Here is a 17,717-nt window from a genome sequence, read left to right on the forward strand (position 1 = left end):
GTGGAAGGTGTCAAAAGTTTTGTCAAGCCGCTCATTGTTCCGTTAACCTTGTCCTTGTGAAATGCTCCGTCTTCTCTGTGGCTAAACACCACACCCCCACCCGCAGCCACTGTGTTACATCCCTTCATTACACACAAGAAAAACAAAAGAGATGGAGAGAGACCGAGGTAAAGAGAGAGAGAGCGAAGGAAAGAGGGAGAGAGAGAGTCAGGTGCGTGGAGCCTGGAGAGGTGTGCAGTCCATCATCTTCAGACAGGTAGACAAGTGGCGTCTGGAGGTTTATTTTTATCTCAGTCTGAGACTTAAGTCTGGAATGAGGAGCGGCTACGCTGCTTGGCTGGGTCCGCTGAGGGGCCTCAGGGAACAGACAAAGGATGCGAGAGAATGGCATCCTATGACCATTATAGTGCACTACTTTTAACCAGGGCCTACAGGGCTCTGGTCAAAAGTAGTGCATTATTAAGGAAATGGGGTGCCATTTGGGATGTAGACAGACAGTGACCTGCTGCTCTTTCAAACTATCCTACCCTCACCACCTGTCTTTAGTTTCAATAAAAGAACATATTTTACCTACTGGTTCTTGCTGTGTAGTTTTGGCCACATCAAAGAAAAATACAGTGGATTTGTCTTCGAGGTCCAGAGTTGAGTTTGAGGGCCCTATGTACTAGTTGTAATGTGCCCGAGCAAAGCATTCACATATTGCAGACCCATCCATGTAGCCTTTTGTTTGGGTGATGTTTGCATTATTGATGCTTGACAGTGATGCTACCCTCTTATCTACCTGGCCTACATCAGGGCCATTCCATGTATTAATGTAATGTCCATTACACTTTGTAACATGACATGTAATTGAGAGGACAGTAGACAATGTCTTGGACATCGTTGTTTAATGTTGTCTTGTAATGATCCATTAGCCTCTAGACTACACTGTGTCCATGTTTCTATGGTTCTAGAACTCCCAGACCCAGCCAGGCCTGGATTGTACTGTTAAGAGACTGACTGATACTGCATTGATCCCTGACCTGATCATCGGATGTCTTGTGTCTCTGTATCGGGTAGATCGCCTGCCCGTCGGCCAGCCCTCCAAGTTAGTTTTATCAACAAAGCAGCTCTAATTCATTCATTGATGAATGAATGAATTGTGAAAGGATTTTCCAGCGTAAGAAAAGGTCTGTTTTCTGGGTGGTATAGAGAGCCTGGGGTAAAACAGAGGCATTTACAGTGTGTTCCCTCGATGCCAACTCATCCCAGCATGCTGTTTGTTCTTCTACTGGCAGGCTGTTTGCAACTTTAACATATATAGAAGCCTTCTCATTGGCTGTGTCTCATATGACCCAAAGCTGTCATGGTTGAAATTGGACAGGAGAGGTCAAATTGTAGCATCCAGGCAATCACGTAGCCTAGTGAGGCTACACTACTCGAGTCCAGTGATCATCCTACTAACATGATGTCGTCCCTGTGTTTCTCTGTGCAGGTTAGCTCTCTATGTGTATGAGTACCTGCTGCACGTAGGGGCACAGAAGTCAGCACAGACCTTCCTCTCAGAGGTAAGTGTGTGTATGTGTGTGTCCCAGAACGGAGCTGATTCTCCCTCCTATGCAGCTTCCTGTAAGGCAGGGCAGTGTGTGTGTTAATTTAATTAGTGTGGAGCACAGTGCTGAGCTGGCAGAGCATGCAGGGCGGCAGGTGGTTCAGCATTTAGCCTCCATTTACTGAGATCAGCACAGAGAGTTACGATACACCACCTAGCTGACAGCTTACACTGGCATCTCTCTCTCTCTCTCTCTCTCTCTGTTAAGGTAAAGAGGTTTGGAAGTTGAAGCCAGTATACTTCTCTAAATCACTGTAAATTAAAATGCAAAAGAAAGAAAGAAAAGGGATAGAGGATGCAGATGCATCAGCTGGCTCCACTCTCCCACTTCCTCCCTCCTCACATGCACGCACACACACTCTTTCCTCTCTGGAATCCATGTCATATCACTCTGTCTGTCTTCCGGAGATGGGGGAGATGAAAGGAGAGGGTTTGAGTGTGGGAACTGAGAGCATTAGTTGAGACAGGGATGAATATAAACACAGCCGTCCCTCCTTCCCCCACTACCATAGTTCCTACTGAAGTAGAGGGGAGGACAGGAACATGGTTGTAAAGACAGGTTATCTACACAGAGCTGTGATTACCACACACATCTGTTGACACCTTCAAACTAGTTCCCGAGTGGAACCCTATTCCCTATTTAGTGCACTCATTTTGACCAGTGAATAGGGTGCTATTTGGCATGTAATCCCTGAGACCCAACCCAACCTCAGGGCCAAATCCAAACCGCTTCTCCTGTTGTGTTCACGGTTGATAAAACATTGACTTTGATGAACTCTGATTAGGCTGCAGTCATGAAAACCTTCTAATGCCGAGTGATACCACTCCCAGAGCCAGCCTAAACAATACCCTGATAGTTGCCCCATTGTGTACAGGTTCCTCAGACAGCCACTCTCCACCGTCGCCCAGTCACATGGTTTAACAGTGTGTGTGTGTGTGTGTGTGTGTGTGTGTGTGTGTGTGTGTGTGTGTGTGTGTGTGTGTGTGTGTGTGTGTGTGTGTGTGTGTCAGAGGAGGTTGGTGGGAGGAGCGATTGGAGGACGGGCTCATTGTAATGGCTGGAATGGAATGAAGTCAAAAATGTGGTTTCCATATGTTTGATGTGTTTGATACTGTTCCATGTATTTCATTCCAACCATTAGAATGAGCCTGTCCTCCTATAGCTCCTCTCACAAGTCTCCTCTGGTGTGTGTGTTGTGCATGTGTGAGTGACCATAAATCAGGTTTAGCCCAGAGGATGATGTCACTGCTTGCGTTGACCTTGTGTTATGCTAAGCTCTGAAAAAAGCGAGAGAGACCGAGTGATAGGAAACATAGTGATGGGGCAAACACAGGGGTGTAAGAGGGTTCACCTCTCAGGCTGGTGCATGTCCATATGGAACAGTCCCACGGACACACAACTAATAATGGGCTCTGTGCTCTGTAAGGTTTATAGTACACACACCTCAATTATGCAATTACAGTGAGCTCCAAAAGTATTGTCTCTGTGCTCCAGCACTTTATAATGATACAATGGGGGGGATCACGTGACCCTTGAACGAGATGGCCGCATGAACTAAGAGCTCCGCACAAGTAGTTTCCAATTCCTAATCTTCCCTCCACTCCAAGTTCAAACTCATTTAGCTTTAGTAAAAAAAAGTCATGGCGGCTACAAAAGGCGACACTACAGGTGACATTTTTACCCGGACTCGAGCATTAGAGACGGAAAAAGCCTCCAAGAAGAAGCGAGCTTCAGAAAAAACTAGCGCCATTAGCCAGGAGCAAGAGAACCCGCTCCCCCCCGAGGCCCAACGAATGCCAACCTCGCACTCTGTCGAAGACATCCTTTCTGAGTTGAGATCCCAACGTACAGAACTAAACACTAAATTAGATGCCATTAATTCTCAGCTCAGTGCGATAGGGGGCAAGGTGACATTCCTGGAAAACGCTTTGCCTGACATCAACAACAAGATAAACCATAAACGCGGGGCGCCTGGACGAGGCAGAGGGGCGAATCCTATCCATGGAAAACTTATTGACAGATGCCATGGAAACAATAGAAAATAGAGCATCTGGAAGAGAAAACAGAGGACCTGGAAAACAGGGGGCGAGAACTCAAGAGAGCTCACCGAGCACTGAGGCCCCCACCAGCAGCCAGATAACCACCGCACCCAATCACCATAAGTTTCCTGAGATTCACCGACAAGGAACGAGTCCTACAGGCGGCGAAAAACAACACCATCACAGTGGGAAACACCAAACTCACTTTACACCAGGACCTGTCAGCTGGAATACGCCAAAAGCGCAGAGAGTTGACCGAGGCATCTTCAGGGGATTCAAATACCCAAACGAGCTCAGGATTCTTCACCAAGGAGCCTTGCGACACTTCAAAACTCCTGAAGAGGCAAAACGTTTTTTTGAAAGACAATCCTGGTCCATGAGAAACGGACCAATGACTAAATGCGATTAATGCTATTACTAAAGGAGGTAAGACAGCATATAGCCGATATCCAAAGACCCACCCGCTAAATGTCATTATAGCCATCCAATTTATATTTATTTTCCTTTAGCTGAGGGAAAGGCTCTATAGCCTAACCTCGGCCTACTAATGTTTCAGTCTACTTTTATTTCCCTGTTTTTTTGTTGCTATTATTACTTGGGGTTTCCTATGTCCCTTGGGGGAGGTATATGTAGGCTGGGCCATTGATTTTATTTTCTCCCTCTTTTAGTGTGGTCTGGACGGGGACTACTGTGTCATTTACTCAATGCGGGGCGGAGAGGATGAGGCATATCTTTGGTGGGGAGATGGAGACGTTGTGCGTTGCTAACTGTTCCCTGTTTTTTTATTTTTTTCGGAACACAGATTTGAGACTGAGCGGGGGGGTAATAGTCGCGTTCTGTCTCCTAGAAATGAACATACTTTGGTAAGAAAAGTGCAAATCAATCCCAGAACAACAGCAAAGGACCTTGTGAAGATGCTGGAGGAAACGAGAACAAAAGTATCTATATCCACAGTAAAACGAGTCCTATTTCGACATAACCTGAAAGGCCGCTCAGCCAGGAAGAGCCATTGCTCCAAAACCTCCATAAAAAAAGCCAGACTACGGTTTGCAACTGCACATGGGGACAAAGATCGTACTTTTTGGAGAAATGTCCTCTGTTCTGATGAAACAAAAATAGAACTGTATGGCCATAATGACCATCGTTATGTTTGGAGGAAAAAGGGGGGGCTTGCAAGCCGAAGAACATCATCCCAACCGTGAAGCACGACGGTGGCAGCATCATGTTGTGGGGGTGCTTTGCTGCAGGAGGGTCTGGTGCACTTCACAAAATAGATGACATCATAAGGTAGGAAAATTATGTTTATATATTGAAGCAACATCTCAAGACATCAGGCAGGAAGTTAAAGCTTGGTTGCAGATGAGTCTTCCAAATGTACAATGACCCCAAGCACACTTCCAAAGTTGTGACAAAATGGCTTAAGGACAACAGAGTCAAGGTATATGAGTGGCCATCACAAAGCCCTGACTAAAATCCTATAGAAAATTTGTGGGAGGAACTGGAAAAGTGTGTGCGAGCAAGGAGGCCTACAAACCTGACTCCGTTACAACCAGCTCTGTCAGGAGGAATGGGCCAAAAGTCACCCAACTTATTGTGGGAAGCTTGTGGAAGGCTACCCAACACATTTTACCCAAGTTAAACCATTTAAAAGCAATGCTACCAAATACTTATTGAGAATGGGAATGTGACGAAAGAAATAAAAGCTGAAATAAATAATTCTCTCTACTATTATTCTGGCATTTCACATTCTTAAAATAAAGTGATGATCCTAACTGACCTAAGACAGGGAATTTTTACTAGGATGAAATGTCAGGAATTGTGAAAAACTGAGTTTAAATGTATTTGGCTAAGTTGTATGTTAATTTCTGACTTCAACTGTATATATATTTGAAGAAATCAATTACATTGATGGACGCTACAATCTATCTGCAATATTAAAGCTGATCTACCCCCTTTACATTTGTTGACACAACGGTGGTAGGCCTGATCACCAACAATGTTGAGACAGCCTTTAGGGAGGACGTCAGAGACCTGGCAGTGTGGTGCCATGATAACAGCCTTTCCCTCAGCAAGTCAAACGAGATTATCGTGGACTACAGGAAAAGGAGGGCTGAACACACCCCCATTCACATTAACGTGGTTGTAGTGAAACAGGTTGAGAGTTTCAAGTTTCTTGAAGTCCACATCACCAACAAACTATCATGTTCCAAACACACCAAGAAAGTCATGAAGAGGGCACGACAATGCCTTCTCCCCCTCAGGAGACGGAACATTTTTGGCGTGGGTTCCCAGATCCTCAAAGTTATACAGCTGCACCATTGAGAGCATCCTGACCAGTTGCATCACCGCCTGGTATGGCAACTGCTCGGCATCCGACCGAAAGGTGCTACAGAGGATAGTGAGTACGGATCAGTACATAACAGGGGCCAAGCTTCCTGCCATCCAGGACCTCTATACTAGGCGGTGTCAGAGGAAAGCCCAACAAATTGTCAAAGACTCCAGTCACACAAGTCATGGACTGTTTTCTCTGCTACCGCACGGCAAGCTTTACCAGAGCTCCAAGTCTAGGTTCAAAAGGCTCCTTCACAGCTTCTACCCCCCAAGCCATAAGACTGCTGAACAATTAATCAAATGGCCACCTGGACTGTTTGCATTTTTTTTTTTACCTTTATTTAACTAGGCAAGTCAGTTAAGAACAAATTCTTATTTTCAATGACGGCCTAGGAACAGTGGGTTAACTGCCTGTTCAGGGGCAGAACGACAGATTTGTACCTCGTCAGCTCAGGGATTTGAACTTGCAACCTTCCGGTTACTAGTCCAACGCTCTAACCACTAGGCTACCCTCCCTCTCTAACTTTAAGAATCGAACTTCAGAGCAGCTTACCAATCACTGTACCTGTACAGAGCCCATCTGTAATTAGCACACCCAACTACCTCATCCCTATATTGTTTTTTTTGTTGCTATTTTGCACCCCAGTATCTCTACTTGCACATCATCATCTGCACATCTATCACTCCAGTGTTAATGCTAAATTGTAATTATTTCGCCTCTATGGCCTATTTAATGCCTTACCTCCCTACTCTTACTACATTTGCACACACTGTACATTTACTTTTTCTATTGTGTTATTGATGGCATGTTTGTTTATCCCATGTGTAACTCTGTGTTGTTTTTGTCGCACTGCTTTGCTTTATCTTTGTCAAGTCCTGGTCTGTTTCACCTGTCCTTGTGATTGTCTCCACCCCCTCCAGGTGTCGCTTGTTTTCCCCAGTGTATTTATCCTTGTGTTTCCTGTCTCTCTGTGCCAGTTCGTCTTGTATGTTCAAGTCAACCAGCGTGTTATTTCCAGTGCTCCTACTTTTCTATTCTCTTTTACTAGTTTTTGACCTTTGTCTGTTTTTCTGGACTCCATTCCCTCTTGCCTGACCATTCTGCCTGCCCTGACCTCGAGCCTGCCTGACCATTTTGCCTGCCCTGACCTCGAGCCTGCCTGACCATTCTGCCTGCCCTGACCTCGAGCCTGCCTGACCATTCTGCCTGCCCTGACCTCGAGCCTGCCTGACCATTCTGCCTGCCCTGACCTCGAGCCTGCCTGACCATTCTGCCTGCCCTGACCTCGAGCCTGCCTGACCATTCTGCCTGCCCTGACCTCGAGCCTGCCTGACCATTCTGCCTGCCCTGACCTCGAGCCTGCCTGACCATTCTGCCTGCCCTGACCTCGAGCCTGCCTGACCATTCTGCCTGCCCTGACCTCGAGCCTGCCTGACCATTCTGCCTGCCCTGACCTCGAGCCTGCCTGACCATTCTGCCTGCCCTGACCTCGAGCCTGCCTGACCATTCTGCCTGCCCTGACCTCGAGCCTGCCTGACCATTCTGCCTGCCCTGACCTCGAGCCTGCCTGACCATTCTGCCTGCCCTGACCTCGAGCCTGCCTGACCATTCTGCCTGCCCTGACCTCGAGCCTGCCTGACCATTCTGCCTGCCCTGACCTCGAGCCTGCCTGACCATTCTGCCTGCCCTGACCTCGAGCCTGCCTGACATTCTGTACCTCTGGAACTCTGAATTGGTTTTGACCTTTTGCCTGTCTACGACCATTCTCTTGCCTACCCTTTTTGGATTGTTAATAAGCATCTTGGTCTCTAACCATCTGCCTCCTGTGTCTGCATCTGGGTCTTGCCTTGTGCCACGATAATCTTGGCCAGGTCACAGTTGTAAATGGCCTTCCTAAACTGGCCTACTTGGTTAAATAAAGGTGAAATAAAAAAAATAAAAGGTTTTTATTGTGTTACTTAAAATTTGTATTTTTTTAACTTTAGTTTATTTAGTAAATATTTTCTTAACTAAATATATGCGTTGTTGGTTAAGGGCTTGTCAGTAAGCGTTTCACGGTAAGGTCTACACCTGTTGTATTCGGCGCATGGACAAATAGAATTTGATTTGATAAATCCCCTCAAATGCTAACCTCCCCTGTTATTGTAATGGTGAAAGGTTAGCATGTCTTGGAGGTATGATATTTGTGCGTCATCATTATTAACAATTCATTCAGGATTATCCATAATATTGGTAGCATCCACATTAATGTAGAAGTTTTTAGAAACATTCTATTCTTATTTACAATTAAAGTGACTCCAAAATGACACAATACATTATTTTCCCAAATAATCTGAAACACAAAATAAAATAATCTGAAACAACCAAAACAAATAGCAAATGTAGAGTCACAAGCTTGATCTAATCATTGGGTTCTAGGAATATGGGACCAAATACTAAACTTTTGACGACTTTGATACACATATAAGTGAATTTGTCCCAATTCTTTTGGTACCTTGAAATAAAGGGACTATGTACAGAAAGTGCTATAATTTCTAAATGGTTCACCCGATGTGGATGAAAATACCCTCTAATAAAAGATGACAGTCTGCACTTTAACCTCATAGTCATTGTATCATTTCAAGTCCAAAGTGTTGGAGCACAGAGTCAAAACAACAGAAAATGTGTCACTCTCCCAATACTTTTGGAGCTCACTGTATATAATGATGTGTATGTGAATTTCCACATACTCTCAAAATACTTGTAGACTTTAGTTTCATGTCATGAATATTACAGTACAATGGAGTCTACACCTATACTTTATACACCTTATCTGAAACCTCTCTGTCTTTCTGTCTCTCTGGTAGATCCGATGGGAGAAGAACATCACATTAGGAGAGCCCCCAGGATTCCTCCACTCTTGGTGGTGGTGAGCACAGTACTACGTCTTCCACTCCATTCCCTCACACTCTCATTTATCTTCATCCTCCTCTCTATTACAACTTGTTATCAATGACTTGTTGTAAATGACAATGACCTATCAATCAACTTAGCTGGGCCTTAAAATGAATTCAGTTTTCCTTTTTAGATGTTAATGGGAGGGAAGGGAAAGGTGGGGTGCCTAGTCAGTCTGATTCAGAGAGGTGTCAGGGGGCTGCCTTGTCAGACAGGGGGACCTTGTCCATCCTACTCCTACTCTGAGATCCTCTGTGAATATGGGTCCTGGTAACATTCTGGAAAAATCAGGATGATAACATTAGTTGTGATAAAGATAATGTTATTTTAGTGTGTTTTTTGCACTTCTGTGTTTATAACCTCCCCGCCCTCCCTGTGCTACAGTGTGTTCTGGGACCTGTACTGCGCGGCCCCGGAGAGGAGAGAGACATGTGAACATTCTAGTGAGGCCAAGGCCTTCCATGACTATGTGAGTCACCATCAACATTACCTCACCCCGTCCACAATCACAATCACTGCTGCCCCACACTGGTGCCTACTACTACCCCACACTGGTGCCTACTGCTACCCCACACTGGTGCCTACTTCTACCCCACACTGGTGCCTACTGCTGCCCCACACTGGTGCTTACTGCTGCCCCACACTGGTGCTTACTGCTGCCCCACACTGGTGCCTACTACTACCCCACACTGGTGCCTACTGCTGCCCCACACTGGTGCCTACTGCTACCCCACACTGGTGCCTACTGCTGCCCCACACTGGTGCTTACTGCTGCCCCACACTGGTGCCTACTACTGCCCCACACTGGTGCCTACTACTGCCCCACACTGGTGCCTACTGCTACCCCACACTGGTGCCTACTGCTGCCCCACACAGGTGCCTACTGCTGCCCCACACTGGTGCCTACTGCTGCCCCACACTGGTGCCTACTGCTGCCCCACACTGGTGCCTACAACTACCCCACACTGGTGCCTACTGCTGCCCCAAACTGGTGCCTACTGCTGCCCCAAACTGGTACCTACTACTACCCCACACTGGTGCCTACTGCTGCCCCACACTGGTGCCTACTGCTGCCCCAAACTGGTGCCTACTGCTGCCCCAAACTGGTGCCTACTACTACCCCACACTGGTGCCTACTGCTGCCCCACACTGGTGCCTACTGCTGCCCCAAACTGGTGCCTACTACTGCCCCACACAGGTGCCAACCAGTTCTGCCAGTGTTTTTAAATAGATATACAATGGATAGGAGTTGAGCGGCTGGATGTAGGCTAACTTGTGAAGATGAACTTGATGGAAATATTGTGATGATATGTTTTGTGTTGACTATTTTGATGTGGTGTGTTCAGTAAGTATCTGTATACTATGTGATGTGTTCAGGTAAGTGCTGTCCAGTAACAGTAACGGGGAAAGTCATGTAAGCATACCCAGAGCCTGAGCTCTCTCTCTCACTCTCACTCTCTCTCTCTCTGTCTCTGTCTCTGTCTCTGTCTCTGTCTCTGTCTCTCTCTCTCTCTCTCTCTGTCTCTCTCTCTGTCTCTGTCTCTCTCTGTCTCTCTCTCTCTGTCTCTGTCTCTGTCTGTCTCTCTCTCTCTCTCTCTCTCTCTCTCTCTCTCTCTCTCTCTCTCTCTCTCTGTCTCTGTCTCTCTCTCTCTCTCTCTCTCTGTCTCTCTCTCTGTCTCTGTCTCTCTCTGTCTCTCTCTCTCTCTCTCTGTCTCTGTCTCTCTCTGTCTCTGTCTCTGTCTCTCTCTCTCTCTCTCTCTCTCTCTCTCTCTCTCTGTCTCTGTCTCTGTCTCTGTCTCTGTCTCTGTCTCTCTCACTCCAGAGCGAATGGAGTCGGAGGGGTCTCCTGCTTTTTGATGTTGTTGTTCTCTCTCTGTAGCCAGACTGACTCATCAGATTTTGTGTGGCGTGGCTTATTGAGATGCATTGTCGGGAGTGCACAGGTTGTAGCTTTCTGCTTACCCCAGCAGGGTTCTCTTCTCTCTCTCTCTCTCGCTCTCTCTCTCACCCCCCCACATACCCCCTCTCACTTTGGGTTTAGCAACTTCAGAGGGGGGAGAGAAAGGAGAGAGAATGGTAGTTGGAGGGAGGGAGGGAGGTGGGGGAACGGTGCACAAGGTGTGAGGTGGAGTGTGTAGAAGAGAGATGCATGTGTGTGTGAGGTGCAGTGCGGGTGAAGTCAGATGATGCTGCTGATGCTGGTGATGATGATGTGTGTGATGAATAGGCTCCTGGGGAATGAGGCAGCAGCGCTATGATGATGTCATCCTGGCTCTGGGGAAAGGAGCTGGAGGGCGGACCAACCTCTGAGCCCTGAGACATAGAGAGGCCGGGGGTGGGGAGTGAGGAATGGAAATGGAGGGGGAGAGAGAACGAGGTGGGAGTCGGAGAGTGGGGGATGGAACTTGAAAGAGAAGGGGGGAAAGGAGTAGGAGAGAGGAGGATGGAAAGGGAGAGAGGGAGAGAGAGAAAGTGAGAAAGAAAGGAAGGAAGGAAGGAAGGAAGGAAGGAAGGAAGGAAGAAAGGAAGGAAGGAAGGAAGGAAGGAAGGAAGGAAGGAAGGAAGGAAGGAAGGAAGGAAGGAAGGAAGGAAGGAAGGAAGGAAGGAAGGAAGGAAGGAGAGGTGGAGCTGGACAGAGGCAGTGTGAATCAGAGGCACAGAGAAAGGAAGGAATGGAAGGATTCTCACCTTGCTTAGTCCCTGTTCATCCTGCCTCTTCTAAATCGTACTGGTAACAACCCCACTCACAGTTTGACAACTCATACTAAATGTAATTCCACTGCTCTATCTAATAATACATACATTCAGTCTGAGACTGCCATCGTATAAGGCCTTTCTGCTGACGTCAAAGTGAGGGGTGTTGTACAAAACAAGTCCTCAGTGATTGGATCATCTCTAACCAATCAGTATCAAAGCCAATTACTATTTCCAAAACACCACTTTAACCACGTGTGTTCAGTCTCTGGCCCAACCCATCGTTTTCTGGAGCCAATCAGAACGGTTTGAATGTGTTTGCATTCGAGAAGTGGTCGGGGAGGAGATCAAATCCAGACACATCGTGGAGAAGAAACATTAGTGGGCGTGGCGTTTGGCCTGAGCGATGTGGATGGGTGTCTGCGTGCCTGTGTGTGTGTATTTGCATGTGAGCTTGCGTGCATGTGCGCGTGTGTGTGGTTGTGTGCGTGCGCGTGTGATTGAGTGTGGACGTTTATGTATAAACATTATGTGTCTGACTTGAGCCAGTATTCCAGGAACACCAGGGGAAAGTGAGGGATGAAAAGAGTGATGAATGAAGTGAAGAGTCCTGCTGTATTGATTTCCATCTTCAGCCTGGGCTTTTCAGCCAGGGAAACAGCGTTTACAGTTCTGCTAAGTGCTTTTTCAATTGCTTTCTCCATGCTAAATGAGCAAATTCCATTTGAGGAGGGAAGTGGAATCATCAAAACAAGCTATGTTTACATTATTTTCTCTTGCAAATTGACCAATTAGAAACTAAGTCACATAATATTATTTTCTGTCTAAGACTTCGATCCATGGAGGTCAATGAGATTGTTCCTGACGCTGTCATGAGAGGTTGGAAGGTAGCAAAGAAGAGGATGGCTCTCACTATCATGTGGTAACGTCTTCACAAGGCACCACTCATCTAGCTGATTTAGATACATTTCTTATCATGTTAATCCCCCTACCTTTTTGAGACAACTTTTCTGTTCTTGTTCTGCCTTCTTGATATCACACTCTCTCATTTATTTGTGATCACATGGAGTTGAACACAAACACGAGCAAATTAATCAGGATGGAAAGAGTCATACCAGCATGAAATTACTTGTAAGACCTATGAAAGCAACTCAAGCATGTTAACAAATCTAATATAAAAAACAGACATTTAAACACTTTCTTCTTATTAAAGAATTCCACATTTTACAAAGGGGGTGTGCGTGTGCATGTGGTAGTCTACGGTAGTGAGGATGTACACTGAGTGTACAGAACATTAGGAACACCTGCTCTTTCCATGACAGACTGACCAGGTGAATCCCTTATTGATGTCACTTGTTAAATCCACTTCAATCAGTGTAGATGAAGTGGAAGAGACAGATTAAAGAAGGATTTTAAACCTTTAGATAATTGAAACATGGATTATGTATGTGTGTCATTCAGAGGGTGAATGGGGCAAGACAAAATATTTAAGTGCCTTTAAACAGGGTATGGTAGTAGGTGCCAGGCACCGGTTTGTTTCAAGAACTACAATGCTGCTGGCTTTTTCACTCTCAACAGTTTCCCACAACTGTGGGAAGCATTGGAGTCAACATGGGCCAGCATCCCTGTGGAACGCTGCTTTCGACACCTTGTAGAGTCCATGCCCCGGCAAATTGAAGCTGTTCAATTTGGGCAACAGGGGAGGGCAACAGGGGAGGTGAATCTCAATATTAGGAAGGTGTTCCTAATATTTGGTATACTTAATGTCTGTGTACAGTATACAGCGTTCCGTAGCTGTTTGTTGCTAACATGTTGTGCAATTGTGACCCTAACTGTATGTATAAATGTGTTGCTCTATTTGTGTGTGTGTCTGAATGGGGTGTTTATCCACCATAAAAGGCTGTTTCTCAGCCAGACAAGAACAAGTGCCAATCAGGCTGCAAGGCGAGGTTATGCGCTGCGTTGCAGTGGGGAACCTGCCTGTGGTATCACTGAGAGAGGGGAGGATGTCAGCTCTGACACTCTTAGGGGGAGAGCAGATCAAGCACAAGCTCCTCAGACGAACCGATCTCTCTGGAAGTACAAGATCTCACACATACAGTTGAAGTCGGAAGTTTACATACACCTTAGCCAAATACATTTAAAATCAGTTTTTCACAATTCCTGACATTTAAAGTACAAATTCCCTGCCTTCGGTCAGTTAGGATTACCACTCGATTTTAAGAATGTGAAATGACAGAATAATAGTAGAGAGAATGATTTATTTCAGCTTGTATTTCTTTGATCACATTCCCAGTGGGTCAGAAGTTTGCATACACACAATTAGTATTTGGTTGCATTGCCTTTGCATAGTTTAACTTGGGTCAAACGTTTCGGGTAGCCTTCCACAAGCTTCCCACAATAAGTTGGGTGAATTGTGGCCCATTCCTCCTGACAGAGCTGATGTACTGTAACTGAGTCAGGCTTGTAGGCCTCCTTGCTCGCACACACTTTTTCAGTTCTGCCCACCAATTGTCTATAGGATTGAGGGCTTTGTGATGGCCACTCCAATACCTTGACTTTGTTGTCCTTCAGCCATTTTGCCACAACTTTGGAAGTATGCTTGTAGTCATTGTCCATTTGGAAGATCCATTTGCAACCAAGCTTTAACTTCCTGACTGAGACGTTGCTTCAATATATCCACATCATTTTCCTCCCTCATGATGCCATCCATGTTGTGAAGTGCACCAGTCCTTCCTGCAGCAAAGCACCCCCACAACATGATGCTGCCACCACCGTGCTTCACGGTTGGGATGATGTTCTTCGGCTTGCAAGCCTCCCCCTTTATACTCCAAACATAACGATGGTCATTATGGCCAAACAGCTCTATTTTTTTTCATCAAACCAGAGGACATTTCTCCAAAAGTATGATCTTTGTCCCCATGCGCAGTGGCAAAATGTAGTCTGGATTTTTAATGGCAGGTTGGAGCAGTGCTTTCTTCCTTGCTGAGCGGCCTTTCATGTCGATATAGGACTCGTTTTACTGTAGATATAGATACTTTTGTACCTGTTTCCTCCAGCATCTTCACAAGGCCCTTTGCTGTTGTTCTGCGATTGATTTGCACTTTTCGCACCAAAGTGCGTTTATCTCTAGGAGACAGAACGCGTCTCCTTCCTGAGCGGTATGACAGCTGCGTAGTCCCATGGTGTTTATACTTGCATACTATTGTTTGTACAGATGAATGTGGTACTTCAGGCGTTTGGAAATTGCTCCCAAGGATGAACCAGACATGTCGAGGTCTAAAAAAAAACATTTCTGAGGTCTTGGCTAATTTCTTTTGATTTTCCCATGATGTCAAGCAAAGAGGCACTGAGTTTGAAGGTAGGCCTTGAAATACATCCACAGGTACACCTCCAATTGACTCAAATGATATCAATTACCCTATCCGAAGCTTCTAAAACCATGACATCATTTTCAGGAATTTTCCAAGCTGTTTAAAGGCACAGGCAACTGTATGTAAAGTCTATGTAAAGTTTTGACCCACTGGATTTGTGATACAGTGAATTATAAGTGAAATAATCTGTCTGTGAACAATTGTTGGAAAAATGACTTGTGTCATGCACAAAGTAGATGTCCCAACCAACGTGCCAAAACTACAGTTTGTTAACAATACATTTGTGGAGTGCTTCAAAAACTGTATGTGTGTGTAAACTTCCGACTTCAACTGTATATACACACTCATTTACTCATGCTCAGACACGTACATACACACATGCATATTCAATCAACTCCATACTTCTATCCCCCTTTCTCTCGACTCACCCCCCCCCCCCCACACACACACAAACAAAGACACACACAGAAGCAGGTATGTTTTTTTGGCCTCTGGCAGGGATCCAGGGACAGTAGGGTGTGGTAGCTGAACACAAGGGTTTGGTCTGCTCTGTTTAACTGAAAACACCCTAGTCCTGATATGACCCTGTCCTCTACACACCCACACACCCACACACACACACACACACACACACACACACACACACACACACACACACACACACACACACACACACACACACACACACACACACACACACACACACACTCACTCACTCACCCAATGAGGGCGTGCATGCGCATGCGCATATGTATGTGTGTGTGTGTGTGTGTGTGTGTGTGTGTGTGTGTGTGTGTGTGTGTGTGTGTGTGTGTGTGTGTGTGTGTGTGTGTGTGTGTGTGTGTGTGGTCCCCTTTGGCCCTAAAGCTGGCTGTTTACCTGCCTGTTAGTACAAGCCTACCAGAATGCATTTCTGTGGCTTTGATGACCTCATCACCTCATTACATTCTCCCATCATGACATCACAGGGTACTTACCAGGACACAATGTAATTAGAAAGAGCAGACATACGTATATATACTCACACCTTTCACATACACACTGCATACACACACATCACATACTTTGTATACGGTATACATACATCTAAAGATGTTCTGTTTGTAAACAATTAATTGTCTTCCATGATTGCCTGTCAGCATTGAAGAGGGTGATTTTTCATCTATTTTTCTGGGCAGGATAAATGTGTGCTTGTGTGTTAACTTTTTGTATATGTATATCACATAAACACATTATAGGGACTTTCTTGGATCTCCTGGCTCAGAGTACATTGGACCAGTGGGGATGGAGGAGATGGTGGAGTGGGGGGTCGGAGGGACCCCCAGTCTGTTTCCAGGGCAACAGAGCCCTTCTTCACTCCCATATTCTCCTGTTTTTAAACCAAACTGAGGAGCAGTGTTGGGGGTGACTCATAGCAGCATCATCGCCATGGAGATGTGAAGAGAGAGGGAAAAGGGAGAGAAAGTGAGATAGAAGAGGAAGCGATGGCGAGAGAGAGAAGAGGGAGAGAGAAGTAGACAGAGGGAGTTTGCATGCGAGCAATTATGGAGATGTTTTTACTAGTTCAGTAAAAATGCAAATGAGAATGTGATTTTCATGCTAACGTTGAGAGTAGTTCACAGACCATAGCAGAGATGTTACCTGAAGACCTGATTCGTTTACCACTGTCTACTACTTTATGAATTTCATATAATGTTAAACACTAACTTCTCCCTACAGTAACTAATCAACTCTGCTCATGTATTGTTTTCTCTCGGTCTGCCTTTCAACAGACAGACAGACACTTTTAAGCTGCGTCTTCAGATAAACCACAACCTCTATTTCCCCTCCCCCTCGCACTCTCTCTCTCTCTCTCTCTCGCTCTCTCTCTCTGTCTCTCATTCTCTCGCCCTCTCTCTCTCTCTCTCTCTCTCTCTCTCTCTCTCTCTCTCTCTCACGCTCTCTCTCGCTCTCTCACGCTCTCTGTCTCTCCCTCTTCCTTATAGTTTCCCTAATTTATCACTCTCTCTCTCTTTCACTCCTCTCACTCTCTCTTCTCCTTTTCTCCCTCCTCTCTCCCTCTCCCTCTGTGGTCTGTTTCACTATCATGCCTGAAGTCTTGTAGTCTCCAGGAGTGTATTTTCCGCTACCATGTCATGCTGGGTCATGTCACATGTGTGTTTGGACATGTCGGAGAGGCGTGTGTGCTCAGAAGCTCAGGAGAGGGTTAGGGTGAGAGGGAGGGCAGGGTGGAAGACAGGGCAGAGGTGGGCTGGGGTGAGAGGGAGGGCAGGGTGGAAGACAGGGCAGAGGTGGGCTGGGGTGAGAGGGAGGGCAGGGTGGAAGACAGGGCAGAGGTGGGCTGGGGTGAGAGGGAGGGCAGGGTGGAAGACAGGGCAGAGGTGGGCTGGGGTGAGAGGGAGGGCAGGGTGGAGGACAGGGCAGAGGTGGGCTGGGGTGGGCAGGGTGGAAGACAGGGCAGAGGTGGGCTGGGGTGAGAGGGAGGGCAGGGTGGAAGACAGGGCAGAGGTGGGCTGGGGTGAGAGGGAGGGCAGGGTGGAAGACAGGGCAGAGGTGGGCTGGGGTGAGAGGGAGGGCAGGGTGGAGGACAGGGCAGAGGTGGGCTGGGGTGAGAGGGAGGGCAGGGTGGAGGACAGGGCAGAGGTGGGCTGGGGTGAGAGGGAGGGCAGGGTGGAGGACAGGGCAGAGGTGGGCTGGGGTGAGAGGGAGGGCAGGGTGGAGGACAGGGCAGAGGTGGGCTGGGGTGAGAGGG

The 17,717-nt window shown here is 46.6% G+C and overlaps 1 protein-coding gene across 1 annotated transcript in view; it reads left to right on the plus strand.

Moving 5' to 3' along the window:
• LOC135513972 (single-stranded DNA-binding protein 2) overlaps nucleotides 1-17,717 on the plus strand; it is a 141,091-nt gene that overhangs the window by 64,535 nt on the left and 58,839 nt on the right. The window contains exons 2-4 of the mRNA XM_064937034.1: nucleotides 1,475-1,547; nucleotides 8,810-8,871; nucleotides 9,282-9,366. Of these exons, the coding sequence (XP_064793106.1) occupies nucleotides 1,475-1,547; nucleotides 8,810-8,871; nucleotides 9,282-9,366 (220 nt within the window). The remainder of the gene's footprint in view (nucleotides 1-1,474; nucleotides 1,548-8,809; nucleotides 8,872-9,281; nucleotides 9,367-17,717) is intronic.

Source organism: Oncorhynchus masou, chromosome 25, assembly GCF_036934945.1.
Source record: "Oncorhynchus masou masou isolate Uvic2021 chromosome 25, UVic_Omas_1.1, whole genome shotgun sequence".
NCBI classification, from domain to species: domain Eukaryota; kingdom Metazoa; phylum Chordata; class Actinopteri; order Salmoniformes; family Salmonidae; genus Oncorhynchus; species Oncorhynchus masou.